The sequence below is a fragment of the Alligator sinensis genome, unplaced genomic scaffold (genome assembly GCF_000455745.1).
Source record: "Alligator sinensis unplaced genomic scaffold, ASM45574v1 scaffold222_1, whole genome shotgun sequence".
In the NCBI taxonomy this organism is placed as follows: domain Eukaryota; kingdom Metazoa; phylum Chordata; order Crocodylia; family Alligatoridae; genus Alligator; species Alligator sinensis.
This window is the reverse complement of record NW_005841912.1, coordinates 286,264-307,622: the sequence shown is the minus strand read 5'-3', so window position 1 is coordinate 307,622 and position 21,359 is coordinate 286,264. Positions and strand designations below refer to the sequence as shown.

General features: G+C 44.7%; 1 protein-coding gene across 2 annotated transcripts in view; it reads right to left on the bottom strand.

Moving 5' to 3' along the window:
* G3BP2 (G3BP stress granule assembly factor 2) overlaps positions 1-21,359 on the bottom strand; it is a 53,385-nt gene that overhangs the window by 18,352 nt on the left and 13,674 nt on the right. The window contains exons 3-8 of one of the 2 annotated variants that reach the window (XM_006018749.3): positions 12,602-12,683; positions 11,694-11,867; positions 10,676-10,766; positions 5,803-5,905; positions 1,948-2,128; positions 909-1,007 (exon numbers count right to left, since the gene is read on the bottom strand). In XM_006018749.3, coding sequence (XP_006018811.1) covers positions 909-1,007; positions 1,948-2,128; positions 5,803-5,905; positions 10,676-10,766; positions 11,694-11,867; positions 12,602-12,683 — 730 coding nt within the window. The remainder of the gene's footprint in view (positions 1-908; positions 1,008-1,947; positions 2,129-5,802; positions 5,906-10,675; positions 10,767-11,693; positions 11,868-12,601; positions 12,684-21,359) is intronic. The other variant, XM_006018750.3, reaches the window with a different exon arrangement.

Sequence of the window (21,359 nt, the reverse complement as noted above, 5' to 3'; positions counted from 1 at the left end):
CATTACAAAGAAGTAGCCTGATTTCCATGACAACCCTTTCAAAAACAAACCAGAATCACATAAGCATTTTATACGTGCAGTTGATTAACATCACCCTTCTGCTGATTTCCCCCAGACAGGAAAAAGGAAAGACATTAATGCAAAAACAGCAGCTGCAATAATTGTGCTAACTACTGTAGTACTGAAAATTGTGACCACTTAAGAAGTCAGAGAAGAACTACCACAATTGAGTGTAGGTAATAATTTGCAGAACATTACTGTTACTACTATTGAATTTTTAAGTGTTTTGGAATGTGTCAATTACATTTAAAGTGCAAGTTTCTCAGGGTGAGAAGTGCTCCTGGATTTCCCCAAAATCTGCTTCCACTACTTCAAACATAATGGAATGAGAAGAGATCATGGGGCTGGCAAGAAAAAGTGAAACCTCCCACCTCTCAAACAGTCATAATTTGGTACAGGGTTCTGTAACAGTTCATTTATATATGGATAACAGAGTTTAAACATTTTGGCAGCAATCAAACTCCCAAAGAAAGGCTCGCACCTTCTCACAAGGGAATTTCATTTCTGATTGGCAGAACTGGATTGGCAGTTCTGCCAATGAACCACCCTTTTTGCTCACACTACAACAGAGAAGGCTACCGTAATTTTTAAATAAAATAACCCAACAAGAATGTCAAAACATTTAAAAACAATTTCTTCAGTGCACGTGAACAAAACAAATTTCACCACCACCCAGATCTCACACCTGCTAAGTGCATGTACTTTTTCATTGTGACATAAGGTGTAGCGCATTTACATTTAAGTGAACTTGTGCAATTTAAGTCAATACAATTTGATCTCTTAGTTTAAAGACTAAAGCAGTTTGCAGAGGTAAATGAGACAATCCAACGTGTTCACAGATGGATTACCTGTGAGACTGGTGCTTTAACATGGGGTGGAATTCCAGAGGAAGAAACAGTACCACTAGGAGGCAGGTTTTTACTGGTCACTGAAGCCCAAGAGAAAGCCTGCAGGAAATGCAACAAACCTAGGCTACTAAACATGGCAAACCACTGACATTCCTAAAGGGAATTAGTCTGCTGGTTTTTTTCAGTTCAAAATCTAGGCAATTAGTAATCATCGTACCAGAACTATTAATATATTAAACATGCCAATAAAGAGATATAGAAGGCTTTGCAATGATAACAATCCAATTACTCCAATGGTACAGAGCAAGTACTGCAGTCAGGTACACTAACAGAATCCCAATTCTCTAAACGGCCCCAGAACACTGCTTGCCAGAAGTCAACAAATGGACAGGAACACAACCCTAACACTACAGGATGTTTGGTCCCAAGTTTGCCTGCTGAAGAAAGAAAGAAGTGGAAGCTGGAAGTGGAAGTTAAATAGAAAAAAAAGGCAGGGGAAGAAAAAAGCACTGGCAGCACTGGAGCTCCTAGCTGAAGTCTGAAAGCCACTCTACCCAGCTTCCATTTACTGCCCCCCATTTCTATGTGGCTCTAATCATACCAGACGGCGCGTAGTGTTTTGTGAATATGGCACCTGGCTAGTAAGATGACAGCTAAAACTCTCAGATTAACTTTTAAAGCTACACTGACAGTCAACCTGCAAGTAAAAATTCAAATTTCCTTTTTTTTTTTTTTTTTTTAAGGAAGGGCAGCAATTCCCATGTTTTACATATTTACGTAGATGTTATGTAAAAAACATTCACATTTCAGAAGGTTTATAACCCACATGCACTTCATAAGCAGATCTCATAGACTTAAATGGATCTTTAAAAAAAAGTTCAGCTATTGTAAAAGTTGTTCTACTTTTGAAGTTCTTACAGTAGGAGTTTGGGGGAAAAAAATCCATCAGTTTGACACAAGGCAATTTACATTAAGCATGAAACTGAGGCATCAATTCTGTGTATTAATATCTTTTAGACAGAGTTTACTTATAACTAACCTTTGGTGGTTCTTGTGGTAGAGAAACAGGTTCTGCAGGAGGTGGAGATGGAGACTTTTCTTCTAGCTCTTCAAGATTCTTTTCTTCTACTTCAGGTTTCAGCTCCTCAGCTTTTGTTTCAGATTCTAAATCTGGCTCAGGCTCGTGAGAGGATTCTTCCAAAGGTTCCTCTATTCCATTGCTACAAAAAACAAAACAAAAAAAGAAAAGCTCAGAACAATGAATTATCTTTTATTTTAGGAAAGTTGCCTAAATGTATAGCCATGATGTGTTCATGTTAATTTTGAGGCTTCTTGCTATCAAGTAATCCAATGCATTTACAGTACTGTCAGTATTTTTTTTTAACCAATACCTCTGGTTGAGCCAAAACTGAATCAAGTTCCTAGAGTTGGTAAAATTCATGATGACATGGGCTAAAATAAGAATTACCATATTTACTGAATATAGGACTACCCCCCAATAATTAGATTTTATATATGAAAAAATTTATATTCGTTATAATTTTCCAGGTATAGAATCTAATTATTTGAAGTTTGCCTTGAATTAGTCTCCTTCCCACTGCTACAGCGGGGAAAATAAATCGGGGAGACTACAAGAGTATGGCCCCCTGCCCCTCCCCCACCACTTCCCCTTGCAGCCCCTTCCCCCTCTCCTTACTGCTAGACCCTGCTCTACCTGAGCATATGAAAAAGTGAAGTGCACATTTGAAAACAGTGACCTCGAAATAATTGCAATAATTGTAAATTGTAACTGCAACTACTACAGGTAACCATAAGGCTTAGTTCATTCAGAATTGATGCATTTTACCGTTTTTGAAACTGCTCCAATGTTTAGCATAGGTACTCCATAAACACACTTTTAAACAGCATTTTTGTACTTACTTGCATATAGTTCAAACTATGCATGATATTAGTCCAAAGCCAAAAGGCTCATTTATCATATAGCTCATTGGACTGGGCCCCCAGCAGAGACAAGAGCATTTCAAGCGCTGGTGACCCCACAGCTCAGTGTGTGTACTCCAGATGCTCCACCCTGCACCCAGGAGCCATGCGGTAATTAGCCCCCATTCATGAGTGGAACTGGGTGTTCTTGTCATGAGTGCAAGGATCCTCCAAAAGTGTGTGCGCGTGCAGAGAAAAGAAAAAGCTACTTTTTTCATATTCCTGAAGCACAGATTTCAAGAACACCACCAAAAATCACGAGTCGGAAATACTGCATATGACCGGCTGAGAAAGGGGGCAACAAAGGAATTCTGGATGAGGTGTTGGGGACCCCATTTGGCGATTTAAGGCTAATGAAGAAAAAAGAATCATTAGAAATCAGAAAGAAAGTCACAGGTCAGCTGCAGGAGTGAAGGGGAAGTTGAAACGAATTCAATGTAGTGGCTCATCATGACCTGAAAGAGTTGGTGCTAAGGAAGACTGCATGAATGGGCATCTTAGTCAAATGGGCTTAACTAACCTATCCTTGTGGTAGTTCCCATCACCACTGAAAGCCTGATCAATGACTTAAAAGGCAAAGAACAGGATCAACAGAACGTCAGGATACAAGGAATGAAGGAGAGAGACCCAAGCTCAAAACAGTAGCAGTGGTGGCAATTAAGCATGAGGTAGAAAAAGAGCTGAAGAGTGGAAATGAAGATCTAGATGGAGAGTGGACAAAGGCGAAAAAGAAAGGAAGAAAGGTGACAGTGGAAGCAACAGCAGAGGCAGCAATGACAAAAGTGATGACACCACAAGGAAGCCAGGAGCAGAGGAGAACAGGAAACAGAGAACAAGCAGCAGAACAAGGTGCATCGGGCAAGAAACAGAGGAAGGCGGAAGAACAAGGCAGACCAGCCCACTGGAAGTGGTACAGCAGGAAAATACTTAAGAGACTGAATGGAAGGAAAGGCAGAAACAACAAACAGCTCGGACATGGAGGTGGGGGTAGGGAAGAAAGAAGACACCATATAAACAACAGAGGCTAGGAAAACAAGAGACACAAGAGCTGAAGACCAGGAAGAAGAAACCTGATAATGAGGGAGGTGAATCAGAGGAAGAGCCTGAGAGCAGTTTCCTGCCACCAAGCCTCTAGGCTCTAGCCTAGAGTGGAGACCAGAAAGCAGGAAGCAGCAGGGAGATGGGAATATGCAAGCCTTCTTAAACACAAAAGCCACCCAACAGCTTGGAAAAGTACAGGTATACAAGTGATGGAGTGGGAGGAGTCTACCACCACGAGCAGTAACACAGACTAGCCTTAACGGGACAGATGCACTCATTTTAAAACAAGCATAAATGGCACTGACAATAGTTTTGCTTAATGTCAGAAGTATCTTAATAAGGAAAAGATGGGAACAGATTGAACCAGTGTTGAACCAACCAACGTCAGACAATTTGCCTATAAGAATGTGGTATACTGGGGAGACTGATTATAAACATTTTGAGAAAAGGTGAAAATGGGGACCATCTTGGTGGTCAGGAACAAATGAGAACAAAGCAGCAAAGATAGAAAAATTATTCAAGAACCCAGAGCTGAGAACAAAGCAGGAAGAAGACATCAGTGGCAGATTGCAATGAACAATAGTATCAGTCAGGGAAACAGGGAAAGAATGCATTGCTTAGAAAGCTAGCGGTTTACATGATCGGAGGGAAACCATGCATAATAGAGAGAGATTTCAACTGTATAACTGAAGAGGGCAACAGAACAGGGGAAGGAGGAAATGGAGCCTCAGACAGCTCATCCAGGCTTTTAACAAATATAATAAACAAGAGTCACTAAGAGATGTGTGGACAGGAGAGAAAGTTTTCACTAGAACAGACCCCAGTGGAAACAGCTAGAAGAAACAAGGCAAGAATTCAAACTCTGGTTTAAAAGTAAGAAGAGAAAGAAAACATTCTTAGCACAGGCACCCTGGGTGCAATTTAAGGCTAATGAAAAAAAAAGAATCATTAGAAATCAGAAAGAAAGTCACAGGTCAGCTGTATGGTCCCAATACTTTTCGGCCAGAGTGAAGGCAGCAAAAGGAGACCTTTTAAAGCAGCGCAGGAAGGTGGTGGTGCCTTAGTGGAAAAGTAGGTGGTATTGGAGGCAACAAGATTTTATGAAGAGCTATACCACAAGAAGGAAACAGACAGGAAGATGAAGGATTTCTTGGAAGAGACTGAAGAGAAAGTAGAGGAGGAAGAAGCAAAAAAGATGGAAGAAGAGATAAGCTTAAAGTGGAGGAGTGTTTAAAAACCTTTAAAAGAGGGAAATCACCAGAAGCAGACGAACTGCCAATGGAATGTTATGAGAAGTTTTAAGCATGGGGGATAGGGAGTGATATAACTGAAGTTATAGGGACAGCCCTGATTGCACCTATGCCCACTGAAAACAAAAGTTGTTGTACAGATGGTAATGAAGACTTAATTTAAATCAAGTGCAAGGCTGTTTTTGAAATGCCTTCTAAAGACAGTGGACTGGGACCTAGACTTGGGTTCAATTCTCAGCTGTTTCACAGGCTTTCCGCATGATCTAGGTTTAGCTGTGTTTCCTCTCTCATCTCAGCTGGAACCACCAGATGCTAATACAAGTGAAAAGGAGACAACTACAATCTACTTCTTTATTATATAAATAATAAGACTGCTCAACACATCTATACATGCCGATTTGGGATTTAAACTAAATACATGTTATCTCACTTTACACTGAGACCACGAGTGAAAGTGAGTTGTACTTCACAGGAGATCTTTTCATCAAATGTCAGTATATACATTATGGTATAGAGCCATTTCTGTTAAACTAAATCGATAACTGGTACCTTCAGGAAGTAATTGTGAAATTAGGAATCAAACCAAATATTTTCTGTTTAGTAGAAACAAGTGGATTTCTTACGTTACAGGATGGTTTTCATAGTAAGTACTACTTGTATTCTCCTGCACAGGCTCAGGGGAGGGTTGCCTTTCTTCCTGCTCCTCTTCTACCTCTTCTTCCGATTCTAACATAAGAAACAAGACTAATGGATCAACGTCTGAAGAAATATGAAATCTCCTTTTAAAGTTCATTCGTTTGTAATACCTACAGAATAAATTAAAAAGTCAATGGTCCCAGCAAAAGTTTCAAGCAATCAGCCATGATATCAAACCAGGATGTGCAACAGGCACAATAAAAAATCAGGCCTTGCTCTTAAGCAAGACATCAACACAGAAGGGGACAAGAAGTACTTATGCTAGAAGGAAACCACTGACTGTGCAATACAGAGTTACTTGTGACAGTAGGGGAAAAGTCCAGGAAGGTTATGGAGTATCATCATTCACCGACAAATCAGGGATCCTGGTTTTCCCCAATAAAAAATACCAAATTCTCTGCTAAAAAAACCCAAATCCCTGATTAAAACTAAAGCCCTTCCCCACACTGGTGCCCCTCACTCCCCACCCACAGCCTTGCTGGTGACCCTTGCTCCCCACCCAGAGCCCCTGCTCCCTAAGCCCTGCCAGAGGGGGCCCCCAGCTGCCAGGGCTACAGACTGGACCACAGCCCCCTGCCCCCACTCCCCTCTAGTGCGGGCTTGGACAGGGCGGCTCCTCAACACTGTACACTCCATGCCCCCCAGACACGTACCCAGGGCAGGTGCAGGCTGAAGCTGCTGCCCAGCCGGATCGGGCTTGAGGCCCGGTGCCACAATGCGCAGCTGCAGGGCCCCAGTGCGGAGCAGGACGGGGCCACGGGTGGCTCCTCCAAAAGAGGGGGAGGGCTGGCTTTCCACTGCCACATGCACTCCCAGGGCGGGGACCCACACTCCACACCCCCCAGATCTGTACATGAAGCAGGTGCAGGCTGCGGGCTTGGGCTCCTGCCTTGCTTCCCTCCCCCAGGGCCCCCAGAGCCCAGCAGGCATGACCCAGGGCAGCAGGGAAGAGTGAAGCCGCCAGGGATCTCTTTGCAGCTGCTCGCCCTGCCCTGCTGACGTGCCTCCAGTGCCTGCCACTGCAAGGGGAGGGAGCAAGTTGCAGTGCATGGCAGGGAGGCGGAGCGTGGCCAGGGCCATTGTGGCAGTAGTGGCACAGGGCAAACTTGGCCACAACAAAAGCCGGAGCTGGGATTGCCTGTGCGCAGCCGACTGGAGGCCTGCGGGCACAACCCGGCGCAGCAGGCAACAGCGGACATGCTGGGCATCTCCTCACCCCTGCTCCCACCTCCACTGCTGCACTGGCAACGCGCCTCCAGCTCCTGTGACTGCTCTGAGGGGTGCAGCCCCGCACTGCTGCCTTCATTTCAGCCCCACGCGTGCAGAAAACGTGTCGCCAGGGCAGCAACAGAGGGGAGCAGCAGCAAAGAGATCCCTGGCAGCTCCACTGCTGCCTGCCACACTGGGTCATGCCCACCAGGCTCCAGAGGCCTCAGGAGAGGGAAGGAAGGTGGCAGGGAAGGGGCCTGCTGTTCCCTGCTTCCCTCCCCCATGACACAGCACAGCAGGGAGCAGAGGAGACATGCAGAGAACCTGCTCACCACTTCTTGCCCACCCATTGCCCCAGCAATGTGCCTCCTACAGCTCTGCACCCCTCAGAGCAGTGGCAGGCACAAGAGGCATGTTGCCAGGGCAGGCGGGGGGTGAAAAGTGGTGAAGAATTTCCGTGCCGCCCCACTGTTCCCAGCTGCACCAGGTCACGCCTGTTGGGCTCCACAGGGCCCATGGGAGGGAAGCAGGGCAGCAGGAAGCAGTAGATCCACTGTTCCCTACCAGTCTGCTTCCCTCCCCCAGCTCGATGGGCATGACCTGGCACAGCTGGCAGGGATCTCACCGCTGCCGCACCCCCCCCAAGCCTCCCAGCGATGCGCATCCTGAGCCTGCCCCTGCTTTGAGGGGCACAGCTGCCCTCACTGCAGCCCCACTGCATCACTGGGGCAGTGCCGGATGAGGAGATTCCCAGGGGGCACTCTGCTGTTCTATGTGGGGGGGAAGAGAAGCTTGCAGCCGTTCCCTGCAGCCTTCCAGCCTCCACTTACTACCCAGCCCCAACCCACAACCCCCAGCTCCCACTTACCACTGCACATGCTCCTGGAGAGAAGAGTGAGCTTGAAGCAAGCCCTGGGTGACTGAAAGCCTCAGGCCCTGCACCCTTCCCCCTCTCCCTCCCGCTCCAGGCAGGGCTGTGGGGTTTCCCACCCCTTTTGCAATCAGCTTGTGCAGGCTGGAGCTCTGCCCGCCTGCACAGCTCTTTGCAAAACCAGGAAATCCGTGGCTTTCTCTGCTAAAATGGAAAGATCTGCATTTTCTCTGATAAAAATGGGAAATCCATGGTTTTCTCCATTTTTCCAAGGGAAATGGAAAACCTGGATCCCTGCTGATAATATTGCAATGGAGACACTCCCTATAACAAAGAATAGCATTAGTAGCACACTTACACTGTAGGGAACCAAAAAGCCAAACTCAATATACAAATATTAAAAATTTGCACAAGTATGAGCTCACATTACTTATAGTTGAAAAATACTGAAAAACTGCACATACTTCACAAATATACTTCAAATATTTGAGTACGTGGGCTCCACATTTGAAAAACGACACAGTGAAGTTAAAAAAGGTCCATAAGCAAGGCAATAAAATGATAAAGGGCTTGGAAGGCAAGTCAAATGAGGAGAGGCTGAAGCAACAGGCATGTTCAGCTTGCAGAAAAGGTGCTGAAGAGGGGACATTGCAGCAGCCTTCAAATACCTGAGGGGCTGTCATAAAGATGGAACAACACTTTCTCTCTCTCACTGCAGAGTAGGACATGGACCAATGGCTTGCAGTTTCAGCAAAGCAGATTTAGACCGGATACCAAGTAAAACGTCTCTGTTTAAAACAGTGAAGCAGTGGAATAAACTGCCTAGGGAATTTGTGGACTCTTCATCACTGGAGGTGTTCAAGAAGACACTGGACAGGTATTGGTTAGGAGCAGTTATGCCTATGTTTTACTATGGGTATTTCCCATGCCTGTGAGCTTTGCTGGTTGCTACATGGGGCCAGGAGAATTTTTTTCCCCTCCTGTTGCTGCATGAGTCTGGGGATTTCTTATACCTTCCCTCAGATGCAAGTGTTGGGTGCAGCTGAGGCTGGGAATTTTGATTGGGATGTGCCAGTCCTTCTGCTGGGACTTGGACCCAGAGGTTCCTGGCTAGAAGGTCTTGCCCTGGTGCTCAGTGTCAGACTGATTGCCATATTTGGGATCAGGAAGGAATTTTACCCCATGGTCAGACTTGTACAGACTGTGGGGGGGTTGGCCATCCTCTGTAGCAGGGGGCATGGCCCTCTTCCTTGGATCTCAGACCTATTTTAACAAGCTTTGTAGCATCAGGATGTTAGCTGCTGTGGTCCCCCTGCTTTAACATCCTAATCTGCCACAGGAAAGTCTTGTGGCTGTGTCAGGGTTAACAATGTAGTTTTGCTAACAGGTTAGACAATGGATGTGTACAGGATAGCTTGGATAGATATAGCCCTGCCTCAGGCAAAGGGTTGGACTAGATGACCTCTGGAGGTCCCCTCCAACCTTACTTTCTACAATTCCATTTCAAGACAGCAACTTCTTACATGAAATATTTACTCTGATTTTGACTGACATAAGGATGCAGTTAATTTTTCCAGAATGGAAGATGCACCTCTTTTTCAAAGTCTGAAGTCACTCTAATTAGGCCCCACCTAAGCCAAATAGTTTTAGTCTAAAGAAGGACAGTTTAATTCATGCTGGGTCACAGGCAAAAAGGTTTTACACTAAATGGCATGGAGTCATAGAAATCTGCAACTTCAACCCAAAAGCACACCACACAAAGAACATGAGAAAGGACTCACATTTTCATGGATCTCTAGACAGACATTTAAGAGGGTACACACATACAAAAGCTGAATAAACAGCAGAGTAAAACCCTAGATCAGTGATTCTCAACCCTTTTAGTCTCAAAGCACCCCCAGAAAAATACCAGCTCTTGGCTTTCACTTATTTTTTTCTGTAATCCAAAAATACCTCCAAAAACAAAACCAGAAAAAAACAGCAATTCTGTTACAAAGAACACAGACCACAACAGGTCAGAAATGTTTTTGATACTGTGGATTCCTATTTTAAATCTCTGGGCGCATCCAGACAAGTGTGGGCATGTGGTATGTGGCACCGCAGACTCGTCTGCGACGCCACACCCCCCACACGCAGGCATTACCCGCGCCGCTAATTTGCAGTGCAGGGCTTTTTTTTTTTTTTTTTTTTTTTTTTTTTTTTTTTTTTTTTTTTTTTTTTTTTTTTTTTTTTTTTTTTTTTTTTTTTTTTTTTTTTTTTTTTTTTTTTTTTTTTTTTTTTTTTTTTTTTTTTTTTTTTTTTTTTTTTTTTTTTTTTTTTTTTTTTTTTTTTTTTTTTTTTTTTTTTTTTTTTTTTTTTTTTTTTTTTTTTTTTTTTTTTTTTTTTTTTTTTTTTTTTTTTTTTTTTTTCCTGCTGCAGGAGCACCACAGAGCACTCCTAGATGCCCGCAGGACCCCAAATAAGGCTGTTGGGAGCAGCAACAGTTGCAGGCTCCAACCTCCCCTACCCCGCCCAGGGTGACCTGTCATGCACCAGAGTGTGCGTGGCATAGGTGTTCCCCAGGGACAAGCAGCAGCGCCACAAGGTGTATTGCTGCTACTTGTCCCTGGGGAAACACATGTTCCCGCTTCTCTGGACACATCCTCTGGGTTTATCATGCAAATCATTTGCCACGACTCCCTGGTTGAGAATCACTGCCCTAGATATTAAAAAATTCTCACCTTCATCCAGTTCTGCCTCAGAATCCCCGAATACTTCATCTTCATATCTGAAGATGTCATTATGAACATAGAACTTATTTGGAACAGATCCCTGTGGAGGGGAAATGTATATATTCACTAGCAACTTGAAAAGGATTGATGAGATGTCCGTACTGTTAACTATAAGCTTTTATGCAACCCACAACTCCTAAATTGAAGTACTCCTTTCAAGTGCACTCAACACAATAGTATGTGAATGTCAGTAAATTGTTTCAGAAGTAGTCTTCACTGTCCTCCCATCTCATTAATACTGACTGTGCATATCTTATTTTATTTAAATAATGAACTGAAGCCCATAGCCGTGACCAACCCATCAGCTCAACAGTTTGAAATGTGAGAATAAAACTTTATCCAGTTTCCATTTACAATAATTATGCTTCTTATTACTGAACATTCATTTTTCCTATCTGTTTCACTGAGACTCAGCTGTGGTATTTCCCTGGATAGGCCATTTTGCTTTGGCCACTAAAATGTCACATGGTAGCACATAACTACATGTCTATTAAGAAAAGAGTCTGACAGAAGGAGTTACTCAAAATGATAAACTAGTCAAAGCTCCAAAGCTCTAAGACACTACCATAAAAACATTTTATTAAATAGGGCTGAAAAGATGCAAAGAAGGATGTGTCCTTTTCTAGCACACTGAAGCAGCAACTTATGTTGCTTAAATTAATATTCATATTTGTTACCAGAGAGATATGGATCAGTCTAAATTGTGTCAACAGGCATAATACATATTCTTTGTAATTTGCATAGATGATGGCTTTGGTATACAAATTAAAAGCCACTTTGGATTACTGCCATGCTACAGAAGAACTGAAGAGAACAAAATCCTATCAAGCAGGGGTGTCAGATTCGTTCAATGAAGGTGCCTAGCAATACAACCCTCCAGCCACACAGAATACTGCCTTTCAGCCTGGGGTACTAGGGTTCTATTATCAATAAATCAACCAAGACAAACAACAGATACTGTACTTACTTCAGGAGCCAAGACAAAGGTCTGCATGAACTTCCTCATTGGCTGCCCACTGTTTGACAACTCCCCCATGACCTGCACAACTACTCCATCACTCAAGGTTGCATGTGCATCCACGTGACGAATCTTCGTATGACACTCACTAAACTGCAGGGACATCACCTTCTTGTGTATTTCCTAGAAGCAAATAGATAATTTATTACAACTTAGATGTTTCCCAGAATGGTCAGGTAATGAGCCACGGTTATACCCAATTTTCCAGCCTAGCTGCAACAGACAGCATATACTTAGCCTTCCCAAGGCTTAGCGGTGAGCCAAAGAACTCATTTATGTAAGAAAAAAAAATCCTCAAATCTCACATACTGAAGTACTTGCAGAAGTTCCATCATCGACTTATCTGAGCCATATATAGTCCCTCTGTACCACAAAGCATACATAGTTCAATTTTTATACCCAAAAGACGGTATCCAATCCATTTGTCAAAAAGGAACACAACTCAGTATGCCACCTTTCACAACAGCACTCCTCAGGAAGCAAGGAGACCAGAACCAAAAGAAACACACATGCTTCAACCCTAGACTCATGCTGCTTTGAAGGGACAGATACAACAGTGAAAATCCAGCACAGATTCTTAGGGTGGAGACAGGGGGTTATTGTTGTATAAATTTTCCAGTTGTGTGTACATTTGTTTAAGTTAACAACTACAACTAGAAAAGGAACCTTTTTCCTTCTGGCTTTGACACAGGCATTCAAAACAGCAGAGGCAGTAATCTACTAGTGTCATTTCACCAATTAGGTAAGAAATTCATTAAAAGCAAACCATAAAAAAAACAACATGATCTGCTTTTATTGACATGGCATCAATTATCAGCCATTAAGAGAAAGACTGAAGGATTGATTCAGATACATACAGCTTGGCCATATACTGCTTCCTGGGGTTTCCCACTGGCATCCAGTCCTCCATGGACATAAGAAGAGTTCCTGCCATAAAACCTATGAAACAAGGAAACAAAGTTTAAGCATCTCAACATAAAGGCACAAAATTTCAAAGATACTAACCGCATTTAAATAAAATGTCATTACAAGAGATCTTTGAGGGAAAGGGGGCAACAGGGTGGGGGAGATCTGTTTCTCTAATGCATAACTGTACTGAGCTGGTTCTGCAGCTTCTACATACTGAAGGAATGGGCCCTACTTCACCAATGTTTCTGCCTACTTAGTACAGTTACCATGTTAAATGAGTCCCATCTAGTTTCAGATTTCAGTAATTGTGTGTTTAAATTCAACAGTCATTTTGTATAGAATTACCAGTTTAGTCTATTTTCCTGATTTGGAGGAAGCCCTCTCCCAACACACCACATGTATACACACACAAAAAAATAAAATCAGGACCTTTATAAGATATTCTAAAAAAAGATCTTATTCTGCAGAGCTGCTAGACAGAAAGCAAAATTCTATCTTTGCTTCAAAACAGATAAAGACAGGTATAAGCCAAGTTCAGTACATACACTAAAATATATTTATCTGCAATGATGTTGCTGAAGCCCAAGGACAGTGACCCAGAAGGTATTAAACACTCCCAAACCGCTAAGGAATACTGGATTTAAAGAAATTACAATTAGCACCCCCGCCCCCGAAAAGTGCAGTCCAAGATCTCACTGAGAATCATGGCAGATCAACAGACAACTAGCCAGAACTTCATCTGACAGCTCCCATTCAGGGAATACAGATTCCAGGTCTGAGAGCACTTGTTGTCATCCATAGTTAAAAATAAAACTTTGGGAGCAAAGATAGCTTTTAACTCAAGTTCTTCCTTCCACTTTGGATGGGGCCACACCAACACAGTAACTGGAGAAAAGACTGCTGAACGTTCCAGTTCTTAATATCGCATTATATCTGCAATCTAGTTCTATTTAGCACCATAGTCCACTTTTTTGTTTGTTTTGTTTTTAAACAATAGGACCACTTATTTCTCCTAAAACCTAAGGAGATTCCATGAACATCATGCAGGTCAACCTTAAAAGCTAAGCTGCGTATGAAGTCTTAATTAGGTTTTGTTGTGCACACACACACTCTAAATAACTCATTAAAATACATGGTCTCAAACACAACATGCGTTCCTTATATGAATTTGCAGAGAGACATGGTATCTTATTTTAAACTTACACTGGTTTATGACCTTGTATTCTCCTTCACTTTGACATTAAAGTTCTCCTCAAATTATACTTATAAGTAACCAATTTAGTCAGTTATTGCTAACTAAACAATTGAAAACTGAGGTTGTAAACGAGGTGATTTTTTGCTTCTTTGGTGGCATTTAGCAAGAACGAGATGTATTCAGTGAAATGCCAAGATAGCAATGCAGACTGTAAAGGGGATAGTATATTTTTAATATTGATCCTTTATGCTTTCACATACAGTAAGTCTACATACATCACTCAATATTTTTTTGGCATCCTTTATGCACATACTGTCTACTTATTTTTCAGAGGCTAGAATTCTTCTACTAAAAGTTTTGATTGGCCAGTTTAATCAAATGATCAGTTTAAAACTATTATTTACACCTAACCCTCCAAACTGGCACATGCAAACTAGAAATCTGTTAGATTTGAAAGGCATCATCTTCAAAAGCCCGTTTCTAATGCTACAAAAGTCCTCCAAGAATTTAACATTATTTTCTGTAATTTCAGGAAGAATTATTTCATACAACACTAATGGGGCCCCTGCCCCATCACTGAAGGAGAGGGAGCCACGGATCAGCTGGCTGGCTCCAGCCTCCTGCACAAACTGGTAGCAGGGGGCCCTTGGATAAAATTCCTGACCACCCCAGGTGTGGCCAGCAAAGTGCTGCCAACGATTGACAGGCCTGGGGTGGAAGTAGTGGATAAGGTGACCCAGGGATATAAGTCCAGGGTCTGAGGCAAAGGGGGCAGTCTGGCCCTGCAGGCTGCAAAAAGCAGAGCTCCAGGGAGAAGAAGAGCCTGACTGGACAAGAAGGAAGGACTCCAGGCTGCAGAGAAGCTGCAGGAAGCCCCTGCACCACCAAGCAAACAAAGATAAGTATTTTGGGGCCTTGTATTGTAGCCTGTTGCCACAGCATGTTGTTGACTCAGAGTGAGAAAGCTTTTGTTTGACAGCAGATGCTCATGTCTTTTTGTTTGTGTTTTAATATTGGAGGACCGAGTTGTGGCTCTAGGGGCAGAGGTGGCCACTGAGAAGGGTGCTGAGGGCACCCTGGGTCCTAGACCCTTTGAAGGGTATAGCACTGCTGTTAGCAGGACTGTGGTGCCAGACAGCAAAGATTGGCGGGACAAGCCCATGAGGGTGAGACCAGGGGCTGAGGGGCCCAGAGCCCACGATGGCATGGGTGGAAATGGGGCCCTTCTGCCTATGGCCGTCAGGCAGTGGGCCTCAGGCAGAGGGGTCCAGCCAGAGTAAAGTGGGCCAAGGCCAGGGGGCCTCAGTCCAAACTGGGGCTTAAGACCCAAAGCAAAACCCCCTGCTTAATCATAACATCAAGATGTGGCAGGTGAGACAACAGAGTGGAACTCTGAGAGGCCAGAGAGAGCAAGCAAGGCGGGACCCAGGGGGCTGCCCAAAGCCAAACCTAGAAGGGTGCGGGGCTCTGTTAACACTGCATGGGGCAGTAGTACCCCAGGAAAGGGGGGAGGGTTGGGTCTCCATGCTTCTTCCGCGGCACGGGGCTGAGTTGCCAGTTCCAGGCAGGTCCTGCAGGAAGGGCTACAGATGTTCCACCTGGCTCTGCAGGCCCCCCCCCCAAGCACAGGACCTGGGGTGGTCACCCCAATTCACCGTACCCTACGGATGGCTCTGGGGCTGTCAACGGATGACTTTTGCTACTGGGTGGATTTAAATCAAATCTATTTAAATCACTGGTCAGGAAGCCTCAATTTAATCACTGTTTTCTACAATAAGTGCATTCTTGTTGTTTGATAGAACCTTAATACATAATATTCACAACTCGGACAGAGATGTAGGTTTCATTTTTAAAAGGTCCACACTACACCTGTGGTCCTGAACTGGTTGATCACGATCGGCCAGTTGATCAGGGAGCCTCTTTTAATCGATCCTGGGCTGGGGGGGCTGGGCATGCACTATATTAATCATGGATATATGGGAGATAATTTTGCCATGCTGTATTAGGAAGACATCGAATGAGCACTATAGCCGTATGTCATTAGTCTGGGGCTTTCTTCACTTTCTTTTAGGTGTCTTCTCATCTTTGATTACTTCTCTCTTTTACGGCCTGCCAAGCCTGCTGCCCTGGTAGGTTTTCCCTTCCACCATACCATTCCTTCACTAGATCTCAAATCAATGTCCAGACAATACTTAGAAATGTATCCCAAAAGATTTCTGGAATATTCTGCTCAAAATGTTTCTCTTTTGTTCCTACTTCCCCTCCCCCCTTGCATTTATCTCCAGGCTCCTCCTCCTTGCCCAGATCTACTCCACCCCCAAGAATCCTCTCTTCATTTAACTTCTTGAAACTTTGCACTTTTAGAAAGAGGTAAGGGCTTGACTCTGTGTACACAAACTTGCAGAGAGACAATAGGGCTGAAGGATAGGTAATCAGGTCTGTTCTCTCTCATCTCCATATACTACTGTTAACAAGGATGCTATCTCTGGAAACAAATCCACAGTTTGGGAAGTGAAACTAAGCATCACAAAGATGCTTAATGGGATCTTTTAGACTGAGCACCGAGTCCTATTGGGTAGAGTCTTTACTAATGTATAGAGGAGCCCCTGGAAACCCCATAAGGTTGGGCCCCAAATACAGTCCATGTTGTGACCTATTTATAAAACTTTTCTAAAAGGGTTACATGAATATATCATCTCAAATAGTATACAATTAGAAGTTATAATCCCTATTCCATGGTGATCTCTTTGAGCTTCACCATGTCTTAAATTAAAACTATCTTTATATAAGGTTTATTTGTTTTAAAGCATCTTAACAAAAAGCAAACAAACAAACAAACTAAAAAATGATTAAATCAAAGCAATTGATTTAAATAAAAAATCCAATTTTTAATTTTTTTTAATTGTTGATTTTTATCTGCTCTGCTTTGCCACTGCAGCCATAGACCATTTCCCAACTTTTTCTGTCCCACAGCACACTTACCTGACCTTTCCCATCCCATGGCACACTGGTCGAACATGGAGCAAGGGCACGGGGGGGAGGGGGGAGTAGCTGAATGCAGAGCAGGGGGTGGAGGCTATCATCACATGGCCGGCTGGGGCAGGGTGGTGGCATGGGGTGGCACTGGCTGTAGCCAAACCCTGCCAGGAGCCATGGCCTCCCAAAGATTCCACGGCACACCTGGATATATCCAACAGCACACCAGTGTGCCATAGCACACCAGTTGGGAAATGCTGTCATAGACCCACTACAAATACACAAAACAAAGCTTTGTATTAAGTACAGATCAAACTATCCCAATCAACTTGCTACTGCTACTTCGCAGTCAGAACTTTTTCCAAAATTCTCTCTGGGAGACTGGCATGCAGAACAGGGATATAGGATACAGTTTATACACTTCTGAAACTGAAAGTCTATGTAATTCCACCTTATGCTTGAGATAGCAAGAACATAACTCTGCCCCACGCTTTGAATTTTTAGCCATGGTCAGTCCCAGCTTTGGAATTTCCTGACTTGCAACTTCCTGACTGTGCAATTATATAATTGCATGAAAGGAAAGTAACTTGCCTTACTCTACTTTTCTGAAGCATTTATCAAGAATGAAAACCCTGAAGAATACAGCCTTTGGTGCAAGTTACAGGAACAATATTTAATTGTTAAGATTTGATCTTCTGTAGTATCCATAGGGTAGCTCCAGGGCTTTACTTCTGTAAGTAGGTTCTAGCACCATATACTTACAAAAAACCTCAAAGCATTCTTTTCAGAAGGAAGGAACAAGAACTATTCAAACTAGAGGTGCTCCAACACATCAATCCATATCGTATTGGCACAGATAAAAGGAAAATTGACATGATCAGCAATTGGCTTTTTTTGGGCTGATGTGGCCAATAATCTTGCTGATAAATGACACATGCATGTGCACAGCTGCAGCATGCATGGAGCCAGCTCAGCAGCTTGGAGATCAGTGTCCAGCCAGTAAGTCTGCTGGTGAGGGGAGTCGCCGCAGCCATTCCACCTGGCTCCACGAGGCCCCCACAAAGCGCGGGACCAGGGGCAGTCACCCCAACTTGCTGCCCCCCCCGGGATAGCCCTGATTATACTGGATCAGGATGATACAGCTGAAAGGCCAAAACCCGATGTTTCAAAGGAAGGTGCAAAAACTCACAACGGACAGATGTGAGATAACCAACCCTGCCCAGCACTGCTTAATACTTATATACAAGTTTAAAGTCTGCAAGCATAGCTTTTTTATTTATTTATTTTATTCACTTCCAGAATTCTTCTGCAGCTATTTAACTCTGAAGGCATTTGTTTGTTTATGCATACAACCATCCAAACACTTCTTAAATCTTACCAAGTTATGCCCCAGTGTCACAGAAGCAAGGACAAACTAACAGCATGAATGTGTAAGGGACTAAGTTTCTTAACAGGTGACAGCCCCCCACCCAAGCTGCCTCCAAGGACATCTCCAGCCAATGGAGGCGAGGCACCTGAAGCCTATTTACATATTTTTCAGGTGCTGCAAAGGTAAACAGCTGTCTACCACTAGCTCTTACTGCAGGAATTCAGGAGTAGGTTTCTTTCTCATCTATCCTTCCCTCCACAATAGCACCAGTGATTGCTTCTGCTTGTAGCTTTCAAGTACAGCAAAAGCTCTGTTATCCAGCATCCATGGGGAATGCAGTGTGCCAGTTAATCAAATATGCTGGTTATCTGAGAATTACACATGTTTTTTTCAAGAAAGAAACTAAGCCTATATTTGAACTATGATATAATAATTTATAATATAACATTTTTATAACTTTTAATATAACATTTTAACTATGATATAATAACTTTTAGTGTTTTAACTTCTGCCCTCTGCTTGTTGATAGGAGTATTGGTAGCCATAGTTACAGGATGAGCAAGATATTCAGCAATAAAGTCACAGCACAAGCTCAACGCAATCACAATGGCAGATGGCGGACGAGACTGCCGCTAGTGACACCGCTCGGCAGCGTCCTGAACAGCAACATGCCATCTATGACAGATGCCAGTTAATAGAGAATTGCAGATGGTAAAGTTACATAGTAACACAGCTTTTACTGTAGAACCAAAATAAAAAGAGTCTTTTAGCAGTGTTACATCTACCTACATAATTCTCAGTACCCGAAATATGACAGACCATGATCAGTCTTGGCTTTCCTGAAGTTTAATACTACAATCAGAGAAACAGGTTCCAGAATAATATGCAAACTAGGATGGCACAGCAACAGAATGAGTGCTTACAGAAATTCTTCAGCAGTTAGTGATGTTGGTCTAGCATAGCTCAATAAGCAATACGCTGGTAAATGTTCTGAGTTCTTGCTGCTTGATGTAGTTCAGGTCTTGCCTTCCCTAGCCAGATGCAAGAATAAAAGGAAATGCCAAAATGATCTACCCTCACCAGAAACTCATACATGTATACAGCAGCATGCAGGTGCAACCAGCACCATTGATCATCTTTAGGAACCTACCGAAATTGCAACAGAAGTGCCCTGTGTGGCAATTGCTTTAATTTTGCAGTTTCCCAGGCACACGTCCTCCCCACTCCCAGCTGCTGCTTGGCAGAGGGGCCTCGCCATTCACTCCTGATCAGCAGGGAGGCAAAAACTGTGGTTTTAAATATAGCATGGTTTTTGCCTTCCGCCTGGTCAACAGCAAACAGTGGGACCCCACCAAGGCCTCTCAGCCAATCAACGGCAGGAGGGAAAAACTGCACCATATTTAAAACCATGGCTTTTCTCTCCTCACCAACCAAGGGTGAGCAGCGGGTCCCCTCTCCACCATGAGCCCCTGCCCCCAACTAGCAAAATGCAAGATTAAAGGAGCCACCATGCAGCGCGCGTCTGCCAGTTTTGGTACTTCCCTATTCACCTTCCTCCTCTAGGCACTGGTTCGTAGTGCACATTACTGATTTTGGACCCATAAAAAAACTTTTAAATAAAGGTGCAGGCCCCTCTGAACTCTTAATGTGGGTATTCTCACACTTTTCATTGATCGTTTGTGAACCATTTAGACCAGGGGCAGTCAATTATTTTGGGCAGAAGGCCACTTACCCAGTTTTGGCAGGCTGTGGAGGGCCGCATGGGTAGCCCCACCCCTTGACAGATGCCCCACCCCCTGGTCACCATCTTGGGACCAATGTCCCAGGGCCAGCACCAGTGGAGCCCAAAGTGGGGCATAGGTTGGCAGGGGTCTGTGGCGCTAGACTGGGTTGCACCAGCAGGGAGAGAGGGGAGCTGGCCTGGCTCCATAGAGCTCCTGCCAGCTGGGACCCTGCGCTCCTGCCACCCTGCTCTGGGCCCCACTAGCACTGGCCCCAGGGCACCGGGGCGGGCCCCGTGCTCCCAGTGGCTCTTCGCCCACTCACACCCAGTGCTTCCCAGCCCTGTGATACAGGCTGGGGGCAGTGCACAGCCCCAACCCCCTGCTTGTCAGCAGGGAAGAAGCTGCTCTTCCCTGCACTCAGCACCAGCTTGTAACCCGCCCCCGTTGCCAGCCTGGCAGGGTTTGCCATTTTAGGGGAAAAAAACCAAATTATATACTAAAAATTAAATACCAATAATAATATATTTTAATTTAATATAAAAAAAATGTTGTCCTGATGTGTGTGCTTTTGTGCTGTATCTGTAGAAGTGATTGCATAATAGCTGCAAAATGTAGTCTTCCTCGTATATTGTGTTGGGTGTGCATGGGTGTCAGGGGAGTATGGGCGGGTGGGGTTTGTGGGGAGCTGTGGGTGGGACTGGGGGTTTGTGGCGGTGTGTGTGTATTGTGGGTATGGGAGACACGGTGCAGAGTGGCCGGCAGGTGGGCAGGAAAGTGGGGAAAGCAGTGGCAATGGAGGTGAGTGCGTGCAGGGCCTACACTGGTATCCCGGTACCAGTGCTGGCAGGACCCAGAATGGGCTGGCAGGAGCACAGGGCATGGACAGGCAGGGGTCCATGGAGCAAGGCTGGGCTGCCAGCAGGAAGAGAGGGGACCTGGCTGATGGCTTGGCAGCTTTGGGTGGGCTGCAGTGCACCTTGGCCTCCTGCTCCTTCTTGCCACACGAGGCAGAGCAGCCCTTGCAGCGCCTCTTGGCATAGAGGAGGAGAACGAGGTGGGCTCGGCTGCCACCGCTTTCTCCTTGTTGCTCCGCTTGCAGCCACTGCTGCTGCGCCCAGGTGCCACACTCCAACTCCACGTGTGGCTGCCACCACCCGGGCCCCCCCGCCCCCCCCTCCTGCAGCCACCGTCGCTACTGTTCCTGGCTGCCACGGGCACCTCGGCTTGCTGCAGGGATGGTGTCAAGCACATGCAGCCGTGAGGCAAGCAGTGCTCGGGCTTGCGGCAGGGATGCAGCAGCAGTGGCAGCGGAAGTGGTGGAGGTAGCCTGGCTGTGTCACCCGGCAGCAGCCACCCACCACCACAGCACCGAGGTGGAGCTGCCCTTTTGGTAACCTTGGGCTCACCAGCATGGTTGTGGCAGCCCCCACGGAAAGAGGAGG